Source organism: Heterodontus francisci, chromosome 34 (assembly GCF_036365525.1).
Source record: "Heterodontus francisci isolate sHetFra1 chromosome 34, sHetFra1.hap1, whole genome shotgun sequence".
Classification (NCBI taxonomy): domain Eukaryota; kingdom Metazoa; phylum Chordata; class Chondrichthyes; order Heterodontiformes; family Heterodontidae; genus Heterodontus; species Heterodontus francisci.
Genome location: NC_090404.1, coordinates 13216114 through 13234844, shown reverse-complemented (window position 1 = coordinate 13234844; position 18731 = coordinate 13216114). Strand labels below are relative to the sequence as shown.

General features: G+C 43.6%; 1 protein-coding gene across 1 annotated transcript in view; it reads right to left on the bottom strand.

The window, feature by feature from the left end:
• Nucleotides 1-256: 256 nt before the first annotated feature.
• LOC137348653 (zinc finger protein 721-like) overlaps nt 257-18731 on the bottom strand; it is a 48224-nt gene continuing 29749 nt past the window's right edge. Inside the window, exons 10-15 of the mRNA XM_068013916.1 lie at nt 14481-14563; nt 6846-6919; nt 6381-6624; nt 4901-5028; nt 2224-2342; nt 257-2026 (exon numbers count right to left, since the gene is read on the bottom strand). Of these exons, the coding sequence (XP_067870017.1) occupies nt 895-2026; nt 2224-2342; nt 4901-5028; nt 6381-6624; nt 6846-6919; nt 14481-14563 (1780 nt within the window). The 3' untranslated portion in view covers nt 257-894. The remainder of the gene's footprint in view (nt 2027-2223; nt 2343-4900; nt 5029-6380; nt 6625-6845; nt 6920-14480; nt 14564-18731) is intronic.

Genomic DNA, 18731 nt, shown 5'->3' with positions numbered 1-18731 from the left:
GTATGAAACACCCCTATCTTATCAAATCTTACACCTCCTTCCTTTTTGCCTCCCAATTTTCTACTATTCCTGCAATGCTTTTGGTGTTTTCTGCTTGTTGAATAGCGGAGCAGGCTCCAATGGCCAAATGGCCTACTCTAGCTCCTATATTTCCTTAGTTCTAATGTTCATCAAACCTCAGGCCGGTTCCCCTCAAGCTGCTGAATCATTGAATTAAATTGTTTCTTGACAAATCACCAAATTATAAGACGACAAGTCATGACCCAAACGTCATTTATTAGTTAAAAATCACAACTTAGGTACCTTTGGGCACACAGACGCTATGTAGACCTGTATAAACGTAATCAGAGTTATCCAGCAGTTGAGCACTAATGGGGAGAGCCATTTCCCAAAACAAGGAACAAAGGTTACATGGGTTATTCGGTGATTCACTGTAATTCAGCACCAATGGATGCTGAATAATAATTACAGCAGGGATTAGAGTCTGAGATTATAAATTGGTGAGATTATTGTAAGAGTAATTCCTTCAATATCTGACATGTTACCAGCTTTGAACAGTCCGTCTACCAAATAGTTCAAGTCTACCTGTGATTACCAACATTCAAACCTCATTCTCGAGCTACAGAAGACTTTCCCCTGTCAAGATCGAGCTGCAGGATTGGCCACAATCTGTTTACTTGTTCATCTTTTGTTCAATAGATTTGCCGAGTAGATTTAAATTTAAAATGAAATTTGAAGACATCATGCACGCATGATCGAGAGATGCTGTAAGGCACACGCTAAGTCCAGTAGGGATAACAGACATCAGAAATGAAATCCAACTGTCAGAATGGACATGATTCAGTCTCGGATGTGATTAACAGCAATGGTAACAGCAGAATCCAACCCCTGCAGTCACTTGTGAAGTTGCTGGTGTCTCAGCAGGTTGGATGACTGAGTAAATCTCTTCCCACATATGGAGCAGGAGAATGGCCTCTCTCCAATGTGATTACACTGGTGTCTCAGCAAATCATATGCGCTTTTAAAGCATTTCTCACAGTCAGAACATTGAAAAGGTCTCTGATCAGAATGAACTCGCTGGTGTATCAGCAGGTTGGCTGAACGGGTGAATCTCTTCCCACAAGTGGAGCAGGTGAACGGCCTCTCCCCAGTGTGAATACACTGGTGTCTCAGCAAATCATATGTGCTTTTAAAGCTCTTCTCACATTCAGAACATTGAAAAGGTCTTTTATCAGAGTGAACTTGCTGGTGTGTCAGCAGGTTGGCTGAACAAGTGAATCCTTTCCCACACATGGAGCAGGTGAAAGGTCTCTCCCCAGTGTGAACACGCTGGTGCGTCAGCAGATGGGATGACTGAGTGAATCCCTTCCCACACACGGAGCAGGTGAACGGCCTCTCCCCAGTGTGAACCCGCTGGTGTGCAGTGAGATCAGATGATCGCCTGAAGCCGGTCCCGCAGTGAGAGCACCTGAACGGCCTCTCACCAGTGTGAACACGTTGATGGGTCATCAGTTCCCCGGACCGTTTATAGCACTTCCCGCAGTCCGGGCATTTAAATGGTCTCTCGTCAGTGTGAACTCGCTGGTGCTTTAGCAGGTTGGATGAATGTGGGAATCCCTTCCCACAAATGGAGCAGGTGAACGGCCTCTCCCCAGTGTGAACCCGCTGGTGTACAGTGAGATCATATGATCGCTTGAAGTCGGTCCCGCAGTGAGAGCACCTGAACGGCCTCTCGCCAGTGTGAACACGTTGATGAGTCATCAGTTCCCCGGGCCGTTTATAGCACTTCCCGCAGTCCGGGCATTTAAATGGTCTCTCGTCAGTGTGAACTCGCTGGTGCTTTAGCAGGTTGGATGATAGAGTGAATCCCTTCCCACACTCACAGCAGGTAAACGGCTTCTCCCCAGTGTGAATTCGCTCGTGTGCACACAGGTGGGATGGTGCCCTGAACCTCTTCCCACAGTGAGAGCAACTTAACGGTGCGGAACCAGTGTGAATTCGTTGGTGCTCCATCAGTGCACATGGGCTTTAAAAGCGCTTTTCACAGTCAGTCTTTACACTCTCTGTCAGTGTGAACTCACTGATGTGTCACCAGCGCAGGTGACTGAGTAAATCCCTTCCCACACGGAGCAGGCGAACGTCCTCTCCCCAGTGTGAATGTGTCAATGAATTTTCAGCTCAGATAGGAAATTAAATCCTTTCCTGCAGTCCCCACATTTCCACTATTTCTCCCCAGCGTGACCGTGCTTGTGTTTCAACAAGCCAGATGATCGGCTGAAGCCTCGTCCACACACAGAACATGTGTCTAGTTTTTCTTCATTGTGAATTATGCTTTTTGCTTCCTTGTTCAAAGGCCGATGATATTCAGGTTCTGATGAATCAAGTGACTGTCAGACCTTGATGTGATGATTTTATTTTCTGTCTGCAAATCCTCCCCTTCCGATACCCTGTAAAATAATTAATTTAAAACATGAAAAAGGGATAATGTGAAAGAACCCACAAAAATAGGTTGTGAAATTGAGCTGAATGATCTGGTAATTTGTGGGGCTGGCGCTAGGTAAGTGAAGCTGCTGGATGGTCGTAAAAACCCAACTGGTTCATTAACGTCCTTCAGGGAAGGGAACCTGGGGGTGGGGGATGGGGGGGGGGGGAAACGAGCCACCGATGCGGCAAGGCGTGATGGGGCGACGCGGGAGCAAGTGGCCGAGAGGAGGGAAGCAGCAGGGCCTGGAGCGAGTAGTTGGGGGTGTGAGAAAGCGGGAAGCAAGTGGATGAGGAAAGATAATGGTGAGGCAAGTAGCGAGCAGAGGGGCGCAGGAAGGAGTGGCGAAGAGGAGCGCGATGGCAGGAGGCAGTGTGATACTGTCGTAGGGGGGAATGGAGGCGGCGATTGCAGCAATTGAGGGGATTTGGCTTTACTTTGTTTTTTGTGATAAATTGAGCAGCGCCATCTTTATTACTGGCAGCTGCCTCAGATGTCACAGTTAGTGACGTTTCAGTGGATGAAGCTGCATTTGTGCATGTGTCAGTACTGCGCCATCTAGTGGTTGCATTTCAGCAAACGCAGGCTTTATGATCGGTGCATTTGAAATCTGAGATCCCTTTGCTCCTCCACCCCAAGATTCGCACCTTCCAACTAATAAATGACTTCCCTTTTCTTCCTACCAAAATGTACTACCTCACATTTATCTGTGTTAACTCCATTTATCAATTACTTGCCCATTCTGCTAGCTTATTAATGTCGGCCTGTAATTTGTTGCAGTCCTCCTCAATATTAATAAACCCCCCAATATGGTGTCCTCTGCAAATTTAGAAATGGTGTTTTTGATTCCAAAGTCCAATTCATTAAAGTACATTATGAACAGTAGTGGTCCCAGCACTTTCCAGCTTATACCACTCTGAATAACTACCCGATACTCTCACTCTCTGCTTTCTGTCTTGAGCCAGCTAGCAATCCATTCTGACACCTGTGCCCTGACTCCACATTCTCTGACCTTATTCATTAGTCTCTTATGGGGCACCTTACTGAAGGCTTTTTGAAAATCTAGATAAATTACATCTACTGCGTTACCATATTTCACTCTCTCGCTTCGCTCCTCAAAAAATTTAATAAGGTTGGTCAAGCAAGATTTTTCTTTTGGAAATCCATGTTGACTTCATTATTATATTTTTCTTTTCCAGACTTTCTTCTATTCTCTGTTAGTAGGGATTCCATTATTTTCCCTACCACTGATGTTAAGCTGACTGGTCAATAATTCCCTGGGCATGTTCGGTCCCTCTTCTTAAATATAGGAATTACGTTCATGATCCACCAGCCAAAGAACAAAGAACAGTACAGTACAGGAACAGGCCATTCGGCCCTCCAAGCCTGCGCCGATCTCGATGCCTGCCGAAACTAAAACCTTCTGCACTTCCGGGGACCGTATCCCTCTATTCCCATCCTATTCATGTATTTGTCAAGATGCCTCTTAAACGTCGCTATCGTACCTGCTTCCACCACCTCCCCCGGCAGCAAGTTCCAGGCACTCACCACACTCTGTGTAAAGAACTTGCACATCTCCTCTAAACTTTGCCCCTCGCACCTTAAACCTATGTCCCCTAGTAACTGACTCTTCCACCCTAGGAAAAAGCTTCTGACTATCCACTCTGTCCATGCCGCTCATAACTTTGTAAACCTCTATTATGTCGCCCCTCCACCTCCGTCGTTCCAGTGAAAACAATCAGAGTTTATCCAACCTCTCCTCATAGCTAATGCCCTCCAGACCAGGCAACATCCTAGTAAACCTCTTCTGTACCCTCTCCAAAGCCTCCACGTCCTTCTGGTAGTGTGGCGACCAGAATTGCACGCAATATTCTAAGTGTGGCCTAACTAAAGTTCTGTACAGCTGCAGCATGACTTGCCAATTTTTATACTCTATGCCCCGAGCGATGAAGGCAAGCATGCCGTATGCCTTCTTGACTACCTTATCCACCTGTGTTGCCACTTTCAGTGACTGTGGAGCTGTACGCCCAGATCTCTCTGCCTGTCAATACTCCTAAGGGTTCTGCCATTTACTGTATACCTCCCACCTGCATTAGACCTTCCAAAATGCATTACCTCACATTTGTCCGGATTAAACTCCATCTGCCATTTCTCCGCCCAAGTCTCCAACCGATCTGTATCCTGCTGTATCCTCTGACAATCCTCATCACTATCCGCAACTCCACCAACCTTTGTGTCATCCGCAAACTTACTCATCAGAACAGCTACATTTTCCTCCAACTCATTTATATATACTACAAACAGCAAAGGTCCCAGCACTGATCCCTGCGGAACACCACTAGTCACAGCCCTCCATTCAGAAAAGCACCCTTCCACTGCTACCCTCTATCTTCTATGTCAGTTCTATATCCATCTTACCAGCTCAACTCTGATCTCGTGTGACTTCACCTTTTGTACCAGTCTGCCATCAGGCACCTTGACAAAGGTTTTACTGAAGTCCATATAGACAACATCCACTGCCCTTCCTTCATCAATCATGTTTGTCACTTCCTCAAAAAACTCAATCAAATTAGTGAGACATGACCTCCCCTTCACAAAACCATGCTGTCTCTCGCTAAGTCGTCCGGCACCACACCTTCGTCCAATGAATTCTTAAATATGTGGAGTAATGTCTTTGCTATTTCTTCCCTAGATTCTTTTCAAATGCATGGATGTAAGCCATCCAGACCTAGGGCTTTGTCCTCTGAGTTTGATTAGTTTATTCAATACATCCCCTTTTTAAATTTAAATGCACTTAGTTCATTACTCATATCGTTCAATGTCATGTTCACTTGTTCTATCTCCCTGATAAATACAAAAGCAAAATAATTATTTAATATTTCTGCCATCTCTCTATCATTATCCCTTAATGGTCCTATTCCCATCCCAGTCTTCCTTTTTCCACTTATGTGCCTGTAAAATATTTTACTATTTTATTTCATGCTCGTTGATCATTTAATGTCATAGTTCCTCTTTGCCTTCTTAATCGTTTCTTTAACTTCTCTCCTAATCACTTCATATTCTCCCTTAATATGCACTCTTCCGCTGTCTATGTACTTAATGTATGCCTCTTTCCTCAACCTCAATTGTTCCCTTATGTCTTCATTCATTCATGGAGTTTCACTGGTGTTTAATTTTTTCTTTCCTTTTAGCGGAATGTATTTTTCCTGCACTCTGTTGAACAATGTTTTAAATGTTTCCCAGTGTTGTTCTGCATTGGTGTTTGCAGATATTATTGCCCATTTTATTTTCATCCCCTCAAAATCAGCTATTCTCCAATCTATTAACCTGGTTTTCGTCATACTTACGTCCTTCTCTATCATCATCTTAAAGCGTATTATATTATGGTCACTATTGCCTAGATGGTCCCCTACTTTTACTTCTCATCTGCTCTGGTTCATTCCCCATTATTAGATCCAATAATAAATATTCCTTTGAAGGGGTTATTCCTTAGCGAATTAAAAGGAGTCTTGTACACATTGTAGGAACTCCATTCCCTTATCCCCTTTAACTACCTTTTCTGTCCAATTAATATCCAGGTAGTTGAAAACCCCCATGATTATTATTCAATGTTATTTTACTTCAGCTGGGGGCTGAGCTACAGACACTATCACACACTAGGGAGGGGGAAAGTTAGTTGGACACTTTGTTTCAGGAGAGGGTCACACACCTTAGGATAGAATCGACCGATTTTGTCCATGGTCAGGGACAGGAGGGCGTGACTGCAAGTGAGGCAGCTTTGGGGATTGAGAAGGTATAAGTGGAGGAACCTCAGTGTTTGCAATTGTCCAACAGGTTCAAGATTCTTGCAGCCTGTATGGGACAAAAGCAGGGGCTGCAGCGTGGATGAGCGCCTGACCATGGCACCATGCTACAGGAAGCAATTCAAGAGGGGGAGCGAAAAGAAATGTAATGGTAGTATTGAAGAGTATTGCCAAGGGATAGACACAGTTCTCTGCAGCAGAGGGCATGAGTCCAGAAAGCTGCGTTGCCTGCCCAATGCCAGGGTTTGGGACATCTGCTTTGGCTGGAGTGGAACTTGCAGTGGGAGGGGGACGATCCAGTTGTTGTTGTCCACATAGATACCAATGACATCGGTAGGACTAGGAAGGAGGTTCTACTTAGACAGTATGAGCAGCTAGGGGCTAAATTAAAAAGCAAAGCCTCAAAGGTAATAATCTCTGCATTATGACCTGAGCCATGAGCAAATTGGCTTAGGGTAAATAAGAACAGAGATAAATGCGTGGCTCAAAGATTGATATGGGAGAAATGTGTTTTGATTCATGGGGCACTGGCACAGTACTGGGGAAAGTGGGAGTTGTACCATTGGGATGGTCTTCACCTGAATCATGCTGGGACCAGTGTTCTGGCCAGTCGTACAACTGGGGTGGTAGAAGTCTTTAAATTAAATAGTGATGTAGTTCAATCCAAAACTAGGCTCTTAAATCTAAACACAGGAAGCTTTGAAGGTATGAGGTGATAAATTGGCTGTGGTAGATTGGGGAAACTACATTGAAAGGTATGATGGTAGATAGGCAATGGCTAGCGTTTAAAGAATTAATACATGATTTACAACAAATTAATATTCCTTTGAGGCACAAAAAGCAAGTAGGAAAGGTGATCCAACCATGGCTAACAAGAGAAGTTAAACAGTGTATTCGATCAAAGGAAGAGGCTTATAAAGTTGTCAAAAAAGTAGTAAGTCTGAGGATTGGCAACATTTTAGAATTCAGCAGAGGAGGACCAAGAAACTGATAAAGAAAGAGAAAACAGAATACGAAAGTAAACTAGCAAGAAATATAAACATAGAATGTAAAAGCTTCTGCAGCTATATAAAAAGGAAAAGATTAGCAAAAAAAAATGTGGGCCCATTATAGGCAAAGACAGGAGAACTTATAATGGGGAATAAGGAAACTGCAGAGAAACTAAACAAATACTTTATGCCTGTCTTCACAGAGGAAGATAGAAAAAAACTTCCCAGAAATACTAGAGAACCAAGGGACTAGCAAGAATGAGGAACTGAAAGAAATTAGTATTGGTAAGAAAAAGTAGTTCTGGAGAAATTAATGGGACTGAAACTTGATAAATCCCCTGGACTTGATAATCTACATCCCACAGTGTTGAAAGAGGTGGCTGTAGAGATAGTGGATGCATTTGTAGTCATCTTCCAAAATTCTATAGATTCTGGAACAGTTCCTGCAGATTGGAAGGTAGCAAATGCAACCCCACTATTTAAGAAAGGGGGGAGAGAGAGAGAGAGAAAACAGGGAACTACAGACCTGTTAGCCTGACATCAGTTGTAGGGAAAATGCTAGAATCCATTATAAAGGATGTGATAACTGGACACTTAGAAAATGATGGTAGGATTGGGCAGAGTCAACATGGATTCATGAAAGGGAAATCATTTTGACAAACCTGTTGGGAGATTTTTTTGCGGATTTAACTAGGAGAATAGATAAGGGAGAACCAGTGGATGTGGTGTATTTGGATTTTCGAAAGGCTTTTAATAAGGTTCCACATAGGATGATGGTATGCAAAATTAGAGCACGTGGGATTGGGGGTAATATGGCATGGATTAAGAATTGGTTAACGGTCAGAACACAGAGAATAGGAATAAATAGGTTATTTTCAGGTTGGCAGGCTGTGACTCGTGGGATACCACAAGGATCACTGCTTGGACCCCAGCTGTTCACAATCTACATATATGATTTGGATGTGGGGACCAAATGTAATATTTCCAAGGTTGCTGATGACACAAAACTAGATGGGAATGGTGAGTTGTGAGGAATATGCAAAGAGATTTCAAGGGAATTTAGACAGGCTAAGCAAGTGGGCAAGAACATGTCAGATGGAAAAATGTGAAGTTATCCTCTTTGGAAGGAAAAACAGAAACCCAGAGTATTTCTTAAATGGTGAGAGATTAGGAAGTGTTCATGTCCAATGGGACCTGGGTGCCCTTGTTCATAAATCACTGATAGCTAACATGCAGATGCAGCAAGCAATTAGGAAGACAAATGGTATGTTGGCCTTTATTGCAAGATGATTTGAGTACAGGAATAAAGATGTCTTGCTGCAATAGTATAGAGCCTTAGTGAGACCACAGCTGGAGTATTGTATACAGTTTTGGTCTCCTTATCTAAGGAAGGATATACTTGCCATAGAGGGAGCACAACGGAGGTTCACCAGACTGATCCCTGGGATGGCAGAATTGTCTTATGAGGAGATTGGGCCTATACTCTCTAGAGTTTAGAAGAATAAGAGGTGATCTCATTGAAGCATGCATACAAAATTCGTACAGGGCTCAATAAGGTAGATGCAGGAAGGATGTTTCCCCTAGTCGGGGGAGGGGGGGGGGTGGAATCTAAAACCAGGGGACACAGTCTCAAAATAAAAGATAGGCCATTCAGGACTGAAATTGAGGAGAAACTTCTTCATTCAGGTGGTAGTGAATCTTTGGAATTCTCTACCCCAGAGGGCTGTGGAGGCTTAGTCATTGAATATGTTCAAAACAGAGATCGCTAAGATTTCTAGATACTAAAGATATCAAGGGATATGGGGATAATGCGGGTAAATGGCATTTAAGTAGATCAGCCATGATCTAGTTGAATGGCGGAGCAGGCTAGAGGGGCCGAACAGCCTATTCCTACTCCTATTTATGTTCCTAATTCCCTAATTTGTCTACATATTTCTTCCTCCCCCCTCCCTTCTACTATGAGATGGTCTGTAGATGACAGCTATTAGTGTGATAGCTGCGTCACATTTTTCCCCTGCCATTATGTCATCCCTAGTAAGTGTAGGTACTCCACCACCCCTTATCCCCTCTCCATCATTTCTAAATATGTTACACCTGCAATGTTTAATTCCCAGTCCTGATTTTTCTGTAGCCATGTCTCAGTAATCCTTACTACATCTGGTTCCTCCCAATGAATGAGTGCCTCCGACTCCCCTGTTTTCTTACAGACACTGTGTGCATTCCTGTTCAGACATTTTTAATTCATTTTTAATAGAATTTTCTCTCACTTTATGTTTAACCACCTTTACAGACTACTGTTCTATACCTCTATTTATTCCCTTGCTATCAATGTTCTCCTTTATTCATTCCTATGCTTTCTTTCCCTGTTTTGTTTACATTTAGGCTGATTACATTTCTTGGTAGATCCCTCGCCCATACAAACATGCGAATTAGGAGGAGTAGGCCATTTGGCCCCTTTGTGCCTGCTCCGCCATTTAATAAGTTCATGGCTGATCTGATTGTGGCCTCAACTCCACTTTCCTGCCTACCCCCGATACCCTTTGACTTCCTTGCTCGTCAAGAATTTATCGACCCTAAAAATATTCAATGATCTTGCCTTCAGTGCTCTCTCCTCATCTCCATCTTAAATGGGCAACTCCTTTGTTTTAAACTGTGTCCCCTAATTCTAGTCTCTCCCACAAGGGGAAATATCCACTCTGTCAAGAGGAGACGGTGACGTAGTGGTACTGTCACTGGATTAGTAATCCAGAGGCCCAGGCTAATGCCCTGGGGACATGGGTTCAAATCCCACTAAGGCGGCTGGTGGAATTTAAATTCAATTAATTTTAAAAATCTGGAATTGAAAGCTGGTCTCAGTCATTGTGCCATGAAACTATCTCCGATTGTCGTAAAAACCCATGTAGTTCACAAATGTCCTTTAGGGAGGAAATCTGCCGTCCTTGCCTGGTCTGCCCTACATGTGACTCCAGACCCACTGCAATGTGGTTGACTCTTAACTGCCCTAGTGAATGGACAAAGATCTGGCAAATGGAATATAATGTGGGAAAATGTGAAATTGTTCATTTTGGCAGGACGAATAAAAAAAAGCATTTTATCTAAATGGTGAGAGATTGCAGAGCTCTGAGATGGAGAGAGATCTGGGTGTCCTAGTGCATGAATCGCAAAGGGTTAGGATGCAGGTTCAACAAGTAATTAGGCAAGCTAATAGATTATCGTTTATTGTGAGGGAAATTGAATACAAAAGTAGGGAGGTTATGCTTCAGTTATACAGGGCATTGTTGAGACCACATCTAGAGTACTGTGTACAGTATTGGTCTCCTTATTTAAGGAAGGATGTAAATACTTTGGAAGCAGTTCAGAGAAGGTTTACTAGACTAATACCTGCAACGGGCGGGTTGTCTCATGATAAAGGTTGGACAGGCTAGGCTGGAGTCTAGAAGATCCTGAGGGGTCTTGACAGGGTGGATGTGGAAAGGATGTTTCCTCTTGTGGGAGAATCTAGAACTAGGGGTCACTGTTTAAAAATAAGGGGTCGTCCATTTAAGACGGAGATGAGGAGAATTTTTTTCTCAGAGGGTTGTGAATCTTTGGAACTCTGCTTCCACTGCCGTTTGCGGAGGAGAGTCTTTAATATTTTTGAAGCCAAGGTAGATAGATTCTTTTCAAGGAAGGGGATGAAAGGTTATTGGGGGCAGGCGGGAATGTGGAGACGAGGTTACAATCTGATCAGCCATGATTTTATTGAATGACAGAGCAGGCTCTAGGGGCCAAGTGGCCAACTCCTTCTCCTAATTCGTATGTTAAAATACTAGTCTTAGACCCACTTTTTCCTCCCTCTAACTGAATGCAAAATTCAATCATTATGATCACTGCTGCCTAGGGGTGCCTTCACTATGAGGTCATTAATTAATCCCATCTCGTTACACAATCATTTTTTAATCTCATCCCATCCTTAACCTCCTTAGTAAGACACAGATGGATCTTTCTCGCTGAGTTTTTGTTTTCCAAGGATGTATTTTTGTTGAACATTTTGAATCGCTTCTTTAAATGTTTCCCTGTTTATTTTCCACCATTACGTTTTAGTCTATTTACCCAATCAGTCTTAGCCAGCTCTCCCCTCATACCTAAATAATGGGCTTTGTTTAAGTTTAAGATCCTTGTTTGTGATTGGACTATGTCATTTTCAAACTTAAAGTGGAATTCAATTGTACTATCACTATTTGCCAATGGATCTTTTCCTCTGACATTATGAATTAACCATGCCTTGTAATGCAATACTAGATCGAAAATAGTTAGTTCCACAGCATGTTGCTCCAGGAAACTGTCACAAAAACATCTTACGAGCTCTTCTTCCAGACCACCTTTGCCAATTTGATTGGTCCAGCCCATATGAAGATTAAGTCTGGCACAATCATTACATTGCCTTTGTTACAAGCTCCAATAATTTCTTGTTTTAATGCTCTGTCCAACAATATAACTAGACTTAGGGGGCCTATAAATTACTCCCACCAGCGTTTTCTGACCCATGTTATTCCTGATTTCCACCCATACTGATTCTACTTCCTGATTTTCTGAACCAAGATCCTTTCTCACTAATGTCTTTATGTCATCTTTTACCATCAGGGCTACCCATCCTCCTTTTCCATTCTGCCTGCCTTTTGGAAATATTGGAAATATTTATTTCCCAATCTTGGTCATCGTATAACCATGTCTGTGCAATGGTGATTAGATCTCAATCATTTACCTCTATTTATGCCACTTGTTCTATTGCAGATGTTCCGCAAATTCAGATAAGGTGACTTCCATTTTTTTACTATTATTTCCTGCAAGGACCTTACTCTCTGATGCACTATTACTGTTAAACTCTCTGTCCCTTCACGTCCCACTCAGGTTGTCTTTACCCACATCAATAGAACCATAGAAAAAAGTTATGGCACAGAAAGAGGCCATTCAGCCCATCGTGCCTGTGCTGGCTGAAAAAAAACTAGTTGCCCATTCTAATCCCACCTTCCAGCACCTGGTCCATAGCCTTGCAGGTTACAGCACTTCATGTGCATGTCCAGGTACCTTTTAAATGAGTTGAGGGTTTCTGCCTCCACCAACGTTCCTGGCAGCGAATTCCAGACACCCACAGCCCTCTGAGTGAAATAGTTTTTCCTCATGTCACCTCTGATCCTTCTACCAATCACCTTAAATTTGTGCCCCCTGGTAACTGACCTCCCTGCTAGAGGCCTGCTACCCGACCCAAACCCGACGACACGTATCGGGTTTGGGTCAGGCCGGTTTTTGGGCTCGGGTCGGGCCGGGCTAAGTCCAGGTCGAGTTGGGTCAGGCCGGACACACACGGTAAGTGCTCTGCCGGTAAGTATTAAAAAAAAAACTTACCTGAGCTGGGAGTCCGGGACGAAACTGAGTCTGCGCAGTGAGCGAGTGACGTCACTATGATGTCATCGCGCATGCGCTGCAGCTTCGTGGAGCTTCCCAGTCGGAAGGTAAGTAAAGGGATGGTGGGCCGAGTCGGGGTGGGCTCAGGTCGGGTCGGGCTAGGGGCCGCTGTGGATCGGTCGGGTTCAGGTTCGGTTCTTTTTTTCCCGACCCGAGCAGGTCTCTACTCCCTGCTAGGGAAACAGGTCCTTCCTGTCTACTCTATCTAGGTCCCTCATAATTTTGCACATCTTAATTAAGTCACCCCTCAGCCTCTTCTGTTCTAAAGAAAACAACCCTAGCCTATCCGATATTTCCTCATCGCTGCAATTTTCCAGCTTGGCAACATTCTTGTAAATCTCCTCTGTACTCTCTCCAGAACAATTATGTCCTTCTCGTAATAAGGTGACCAGAACTGTTCGCAATACTCCAGCTGTGGCCTGTGAAGGAAACCACACCTGCAAAAAATGAGACATATTAATTTTGTCATATGGAACATTATTTTTGAACTGGCAATGGACTTGAAATAACTTATTTAAAAAGACCACAACAGTGGCTGAAAACGTGGCTGCACATTTGCATTCTAAAAGACAGTTGCAGGAATAAGACAATGGGAGTGCCTCCCTGATTCAATTAGCCAGATGGATTTTTGTCAATGGTGAATGACCAAGAGACATTGAGGATCACTGAGCCCGCATTCCACCTCCCGCCCCCCTGAGAATGTCTGGTAAGCTTGGGGAAATCCACAAACCGCAGGAGAGGTTGTTCCAAATAAGGAGTTAGTCACATGACTAACCTGCTGCTCAACTTGGAGTTAATTTAATTGTGTTCACAGAAAGGAACAGAGTGCAATTTGAAGACAAAAGAGAAGGAAGGTCTCTCCCCGTCTCTCTCTCTCTCTCATGCAAAGTTCCAGGGGCCCACGGAAGTAACTCAAGCCTCAAGATAGAAGACCAGCGAAACAAGTTTGAAAGTGTGCACTGGGCCCCAAAGAGAACTGTAACCCCATAACCCTCGAGTGGGGCAAGCAAGCCCATAGTAATCCTCAGGGATACAGAGACCACCCTTTAACTGGGAAAACGCCTGACCTTTGCCCCAGACAGTGCAGTAAATACCAGAATGGCGGTACCAGAAAGGTACACCTGTACCTTTACATCAGGTGCACTTGGAGTGCAACCTAGTTTCGGGACCGGTGACCATAGGGATTGTCCCTCGTTTGCCAGTGGACAGGGTTGACCTGCTCCTAGGTAATGATCTGGCGGGGGTGAAGGTGGCAGCTTCCCTAGTAGTGAAAGAGAGACCATAGGAGGTCAGAGAGACAGGGCAGTGGCAGGAAACGATCCCCTGCAGCTCCCCTGAATGTGCAGTGAATCGGGCCATGACCAAACCAGCTCCCCAGAGAAGACTGAATTGGCACTGCAGGCAGATGACCAGGAGGTCATCTGTCTGAAGCTTTCTTTGGAAAGCTACAGGACCCAGGGAATGGATTACATGGATCTTCCCTAGTTGAGGCTCAGCGAGCCGACCAAGTATTGAAAAAGTTAGCACAGGCTGCCCAGGCTAAGATTGGAGCAGTGGGAGTCCCTGATTGTTATTATTTAAAGAATGAAGTATTAAGGTAAATATTAAGAATGGTCCATGAGATTATAATGGTTGTACATGTCAGTATACGAAAAACCAAAGCACGCATAAGATAGCCGTTTGACTGGCCAAAACTCCACAAAGGTGTGGTGGAGAACTATAGAAGTTGTCACATGTGCCAGGTTAAGGGGAAACCCCAACCTGCAGTGAAATCTGCACCCCTAAGTCCTGTATTTGTGTTTGAAGGATCCTCTAGCAGAGGGCTGGTGAATTGTAAGGGATCCCTGCCGAGAACAAAAGGGGACAGACAAGTACAGGGCCTGCAAAAAGTTAGAGAGGAAAGGGGAAAGAGGGACAAACGGGGGGGTTAAAGGAGATTCGAGAGGATAACCAAATGGAAACCCCTACTGTCCGGTTAGCCAACCCCAAAATGTTAGAAAAATTAGACCCCACATCCTCCTATGTAAATGCAGACACTAGAAGTACCCCACCAGAGTTGCTAACAGCATTTACAGAAGCCTGCAGAGATGAAAAGAGTCTTCAAGAGAGCAGAGAGACTGAGAGTGATGCCTCACCTAGTTGAAGTGTCACAGGGAGTGCAGTAGAATCTGGACAAATACCTGCAAGCAGGACTGTCCCAAGGGGGAAAAGGGAAGATTAGCAAAAAAATCAACCCCCAGTCAGAAGAGGGAACCAACCATACCATAAAGTGAAAAGCTCTAGCGTGACTCATCCAAACAATGAAAGAGAGATCAAAGTGGATCCACCCACTGCCGACTTTCATGAGCAGAACTCCAAACCAGGGATAACTAAATCTAACCCTCCCCCTGCAGACCTCAACAGGAACAAAGGCACCATAGGCAGTCATGGAAATGTGCAAACCTCCCCAAAAATCACATGTTTATTGGGATGCCCATTCCCAAAGTATTGCAGGCCGATAGTGAAGAAATTTCAAACCCCTTTGGGTAACACATAACCATCTCAGATCCAGCTCAAGGGAAAGGGGGCAGTTTAAAACGGCACTACCACAAAGGAAAGACAGGCTGTAACAATTTTTAGGATTTCTGAATGAATGAGAGAAATGCATGTGTGCTTTCCTGTACTTTGTCTTCTCTCTATTTTTTCTAATGAAATGCTCTCCTAATATCGCATTTCATTCCACTGGATGTGGAGCTGTGACGGAAACCACACCTGCCAAAAATGAGACATATTAATTTCGTCATATGGAGCATTATTTTTGAACTGTTACTGGACTTAAAATAACTTGTTTAAAAAGACCACAACAGTGGCTGAAAACGTGGCTGCACATTTGCATTCTAAAGGACAGAGGCTGAAAACATGGCTGCACATTTACATTCCAAAAGACAGTTGCAGGAAGACAACAATGGGAGCGACTCCCTGATTCAATTAGCCAGATGGATTTTTGTCAATGGTGAATGATCAAGAGACATTGAGCCAGCATTCCACCCCTGCCCCTCGAGAATGTCTGGTAAGTTTGGGGAAATCGACAAACTGCAGGAGAGGTTGTTCCAAATAAGGAGTTGGTCACATTACTAACCTGCTGCCCAACTTGGAGTTAATTGAATTGAGCTCTCAGAAAGGAACAGCCTGCAATTTGAAGACAAAAGAGAAGGGAAATTTCTCCCTGTCTCTTTCTCTCTCTCTCATGCAAAGTTCCAGGGACCCACAGCAGTAACGCAAGCCTCAAGATAGAAGACCAGCAAAACAAGTTTGAAAGTGTGCACTGGGCCCCAACAAGAACTGCAAGACTTAACTTCGATCAAAGACTTCATATCAAATCCAAAGCCAGTAATTGAACTCCAGCTATTAAAGTCATACTGTTATACAGCACAGATTTCAAACCTTTCCCCTTCTTTCTCCTCCTCTGTCTTTATTTGCATGTGTGTTTATCACGTATGCATGCTAGTGTGGTCGCGTCGCGTACTCTTAGTAGTTTTAACTGAATTAGAGTTTAATAGTTAATAAATTTACACCTTTCTTGTTCAAATCTGAGAAAACCTGTCTAGTTGTTTTCTTTGCCATTACAATTAGAGAGAAGTGAGAAATGACTCACTGACGGGGAGCTAAAACATTGCTTTAAAAAAAAAATTAAACCCTGTTACGGCCAAACCAGGAAAAGGCTGGGAGGGAACCCCTAGACTCCTTTCTCACCTGGTCGTAACAGGCCTAACCGGCATTTTATATAGTTCTAGCATTACATCCCCGCTTTGCTATTCTATACCTCAACCAATTAAGGAAATGCATTCACCACCACTTTATCCACCTGTCCAGCCTCCTTCAGGATCTTGTCGAGATGCACTCCAAGGTCTCTCACTTCCTCTACCTCTCTCAATATCCTCCCCATTTATTGTGTAGTCCCTTGCTTTGTTTGGCCTCCCCAAATGCATTACCTCACACTTCTCAGGACTGAATTCTGTTTGCCACTTTTCTGCTCACTCAACTAAACCATTGATATCATTCCGGAGTCTACAGCTATCCTCTCGACTGTTAACTACACGGCCAATTTGTGTGTCATCTGTAAATTTCCCAATCATGTCTCCCACATTTAAGTCCAAATCATTAATATCACAAACAGCAAGGGACCCAACACTGAGCCCTGTGGAACACCACTAGAAACTGTCTTCCATGTGCAAAAACATCTGTCGACCACTACCTTTGTTTTCTGTCACTGAGCCAATTTTGGATCCAACTCACCACATTACCCTGTAGCCCATGGGCTTTTACTTTTCTGACCAGTTTGCCATGAGGGACTTTATCAAATGCATGCAAATAAAACCCATGTAGACATCAACTACACTACCCTCATCAATCCTCTTATTACTTCCTCAAAAAATAAGTTGGTAAGACACAACCCTCCCATAACAAATCCATGCTGACTGTCCCTGATTAAGCTGTGCCTTTCTAAGTGGCTGTTTATCCGATCTCTCAGAATTGATTCTAATAATTTGCCCACCACCGAGGTGAGACTGAACAGCCTATAATTATTTGGCCTATCCCTCGCACCCTTTTCAAACAATGGTACAACGTTCGCAGACCTCCAATCCTCTGGTACCTTGCCTGTATCTAGTAAGGATTTGGAAATGATCCTCAGAGCATCTGCTATTTCCTCGCTGGCTTCCTTTAACAGACTGGGATGCAATCCATCCGGCCCTGGTGACTTATCCACTTTCAAGGATTTCAGACCCTCCAGTACTTCCTCTCTCATTATTCTTATCGTGTCTAATATTTCACACTCCTCTTCTTTATCTACAATGTCTGCATCATCCCTCTCCTTTGTTAAGACAGAGACAAAGTACTCATTAAGAACCATGCCCACATCTTCTGCATCCATGCATAAGTCACCTTGTACATCTCTGATAGGCCTCACTCTTTCCTTAGTTATCCTCTTGCTCTTAATGTACTGATAAAACATCTTTGGGTTTTCCTTGATTTTACCTGCCAATATTTTTTCATGTCATCTCTGCCTTCCTAATTCCCCTTTTTACTTCACCCTGCGCTTTCTATACTCCTCTGGACTTCCTAAAGTATTAAATTTTTGTGACTGTCATAAGCTTTCTTTTTCTGCTTTATCTTACCCTGTATGTTTCTGGATAACCAGGGGGCTCTAGATTTAGCAGTACCACCTTTTTTCTTTTTGGGGACCTATCTACACTGTGCCTGTAGAATCTCACTTTTGAACGTCTCCCACTGGTTTGCCACTCATTTTCCTTCAAGTAGCTGTATCCAGTCCACTTTCACCAGATCACCTCTCAGTTTCATAAAAATTGTCTTCCCCCGATTTAGAACTTTTATTCCTGTTCTATCTTTGTCCATTTCCATAATAATGATAAATCTAACTGTATGAAGGCCACTATCTCCAAAATGGTCACCCACTGCTACTTCATCCACTTGCCCAGCTTCATTTCCCAAGACTAAATCTAGAATTGCGCCCTTTCTCGTTGGGCTTGTTACATGCTGACTAAAAAAAGTTCTCTTGAATGCAGTTCAAGAATTTTCTGCCCTCTGTGCCCTTCACACAGTTTGTATCCCAGTTGATATTAGGGAAGTTGAAATCCCCATCTATTATTGCCCTATTGTTTGTGCACTCAGAAATTTGCCTACATATTTGTTCTTCTATCTCGCTCACTATTTGGGGGTTGATATACTTTCCATTTCCTCAACTTCAATCTTTGGATTTCAAATTCTCCTTTACCTGAACCCTCCTCCCCTCTGTTAGTTTAAAGGCATTTTTTCCAACTCTGACCATATCTGTAGGTGCACTCTTATGTTTGTATGCTCTGTCCCTCCTGTTACACCCTGGTGACCATTACCCATATCGCTACCCTGCACTATAGCCTTGTCCTTTCTCCTTAACTTTTCAAATCTCCCCTCGCATGAAACCTCACTACACTCCCCCTCAATGTTTAGTTTAAAGCCCTCTCTACAGCCTTA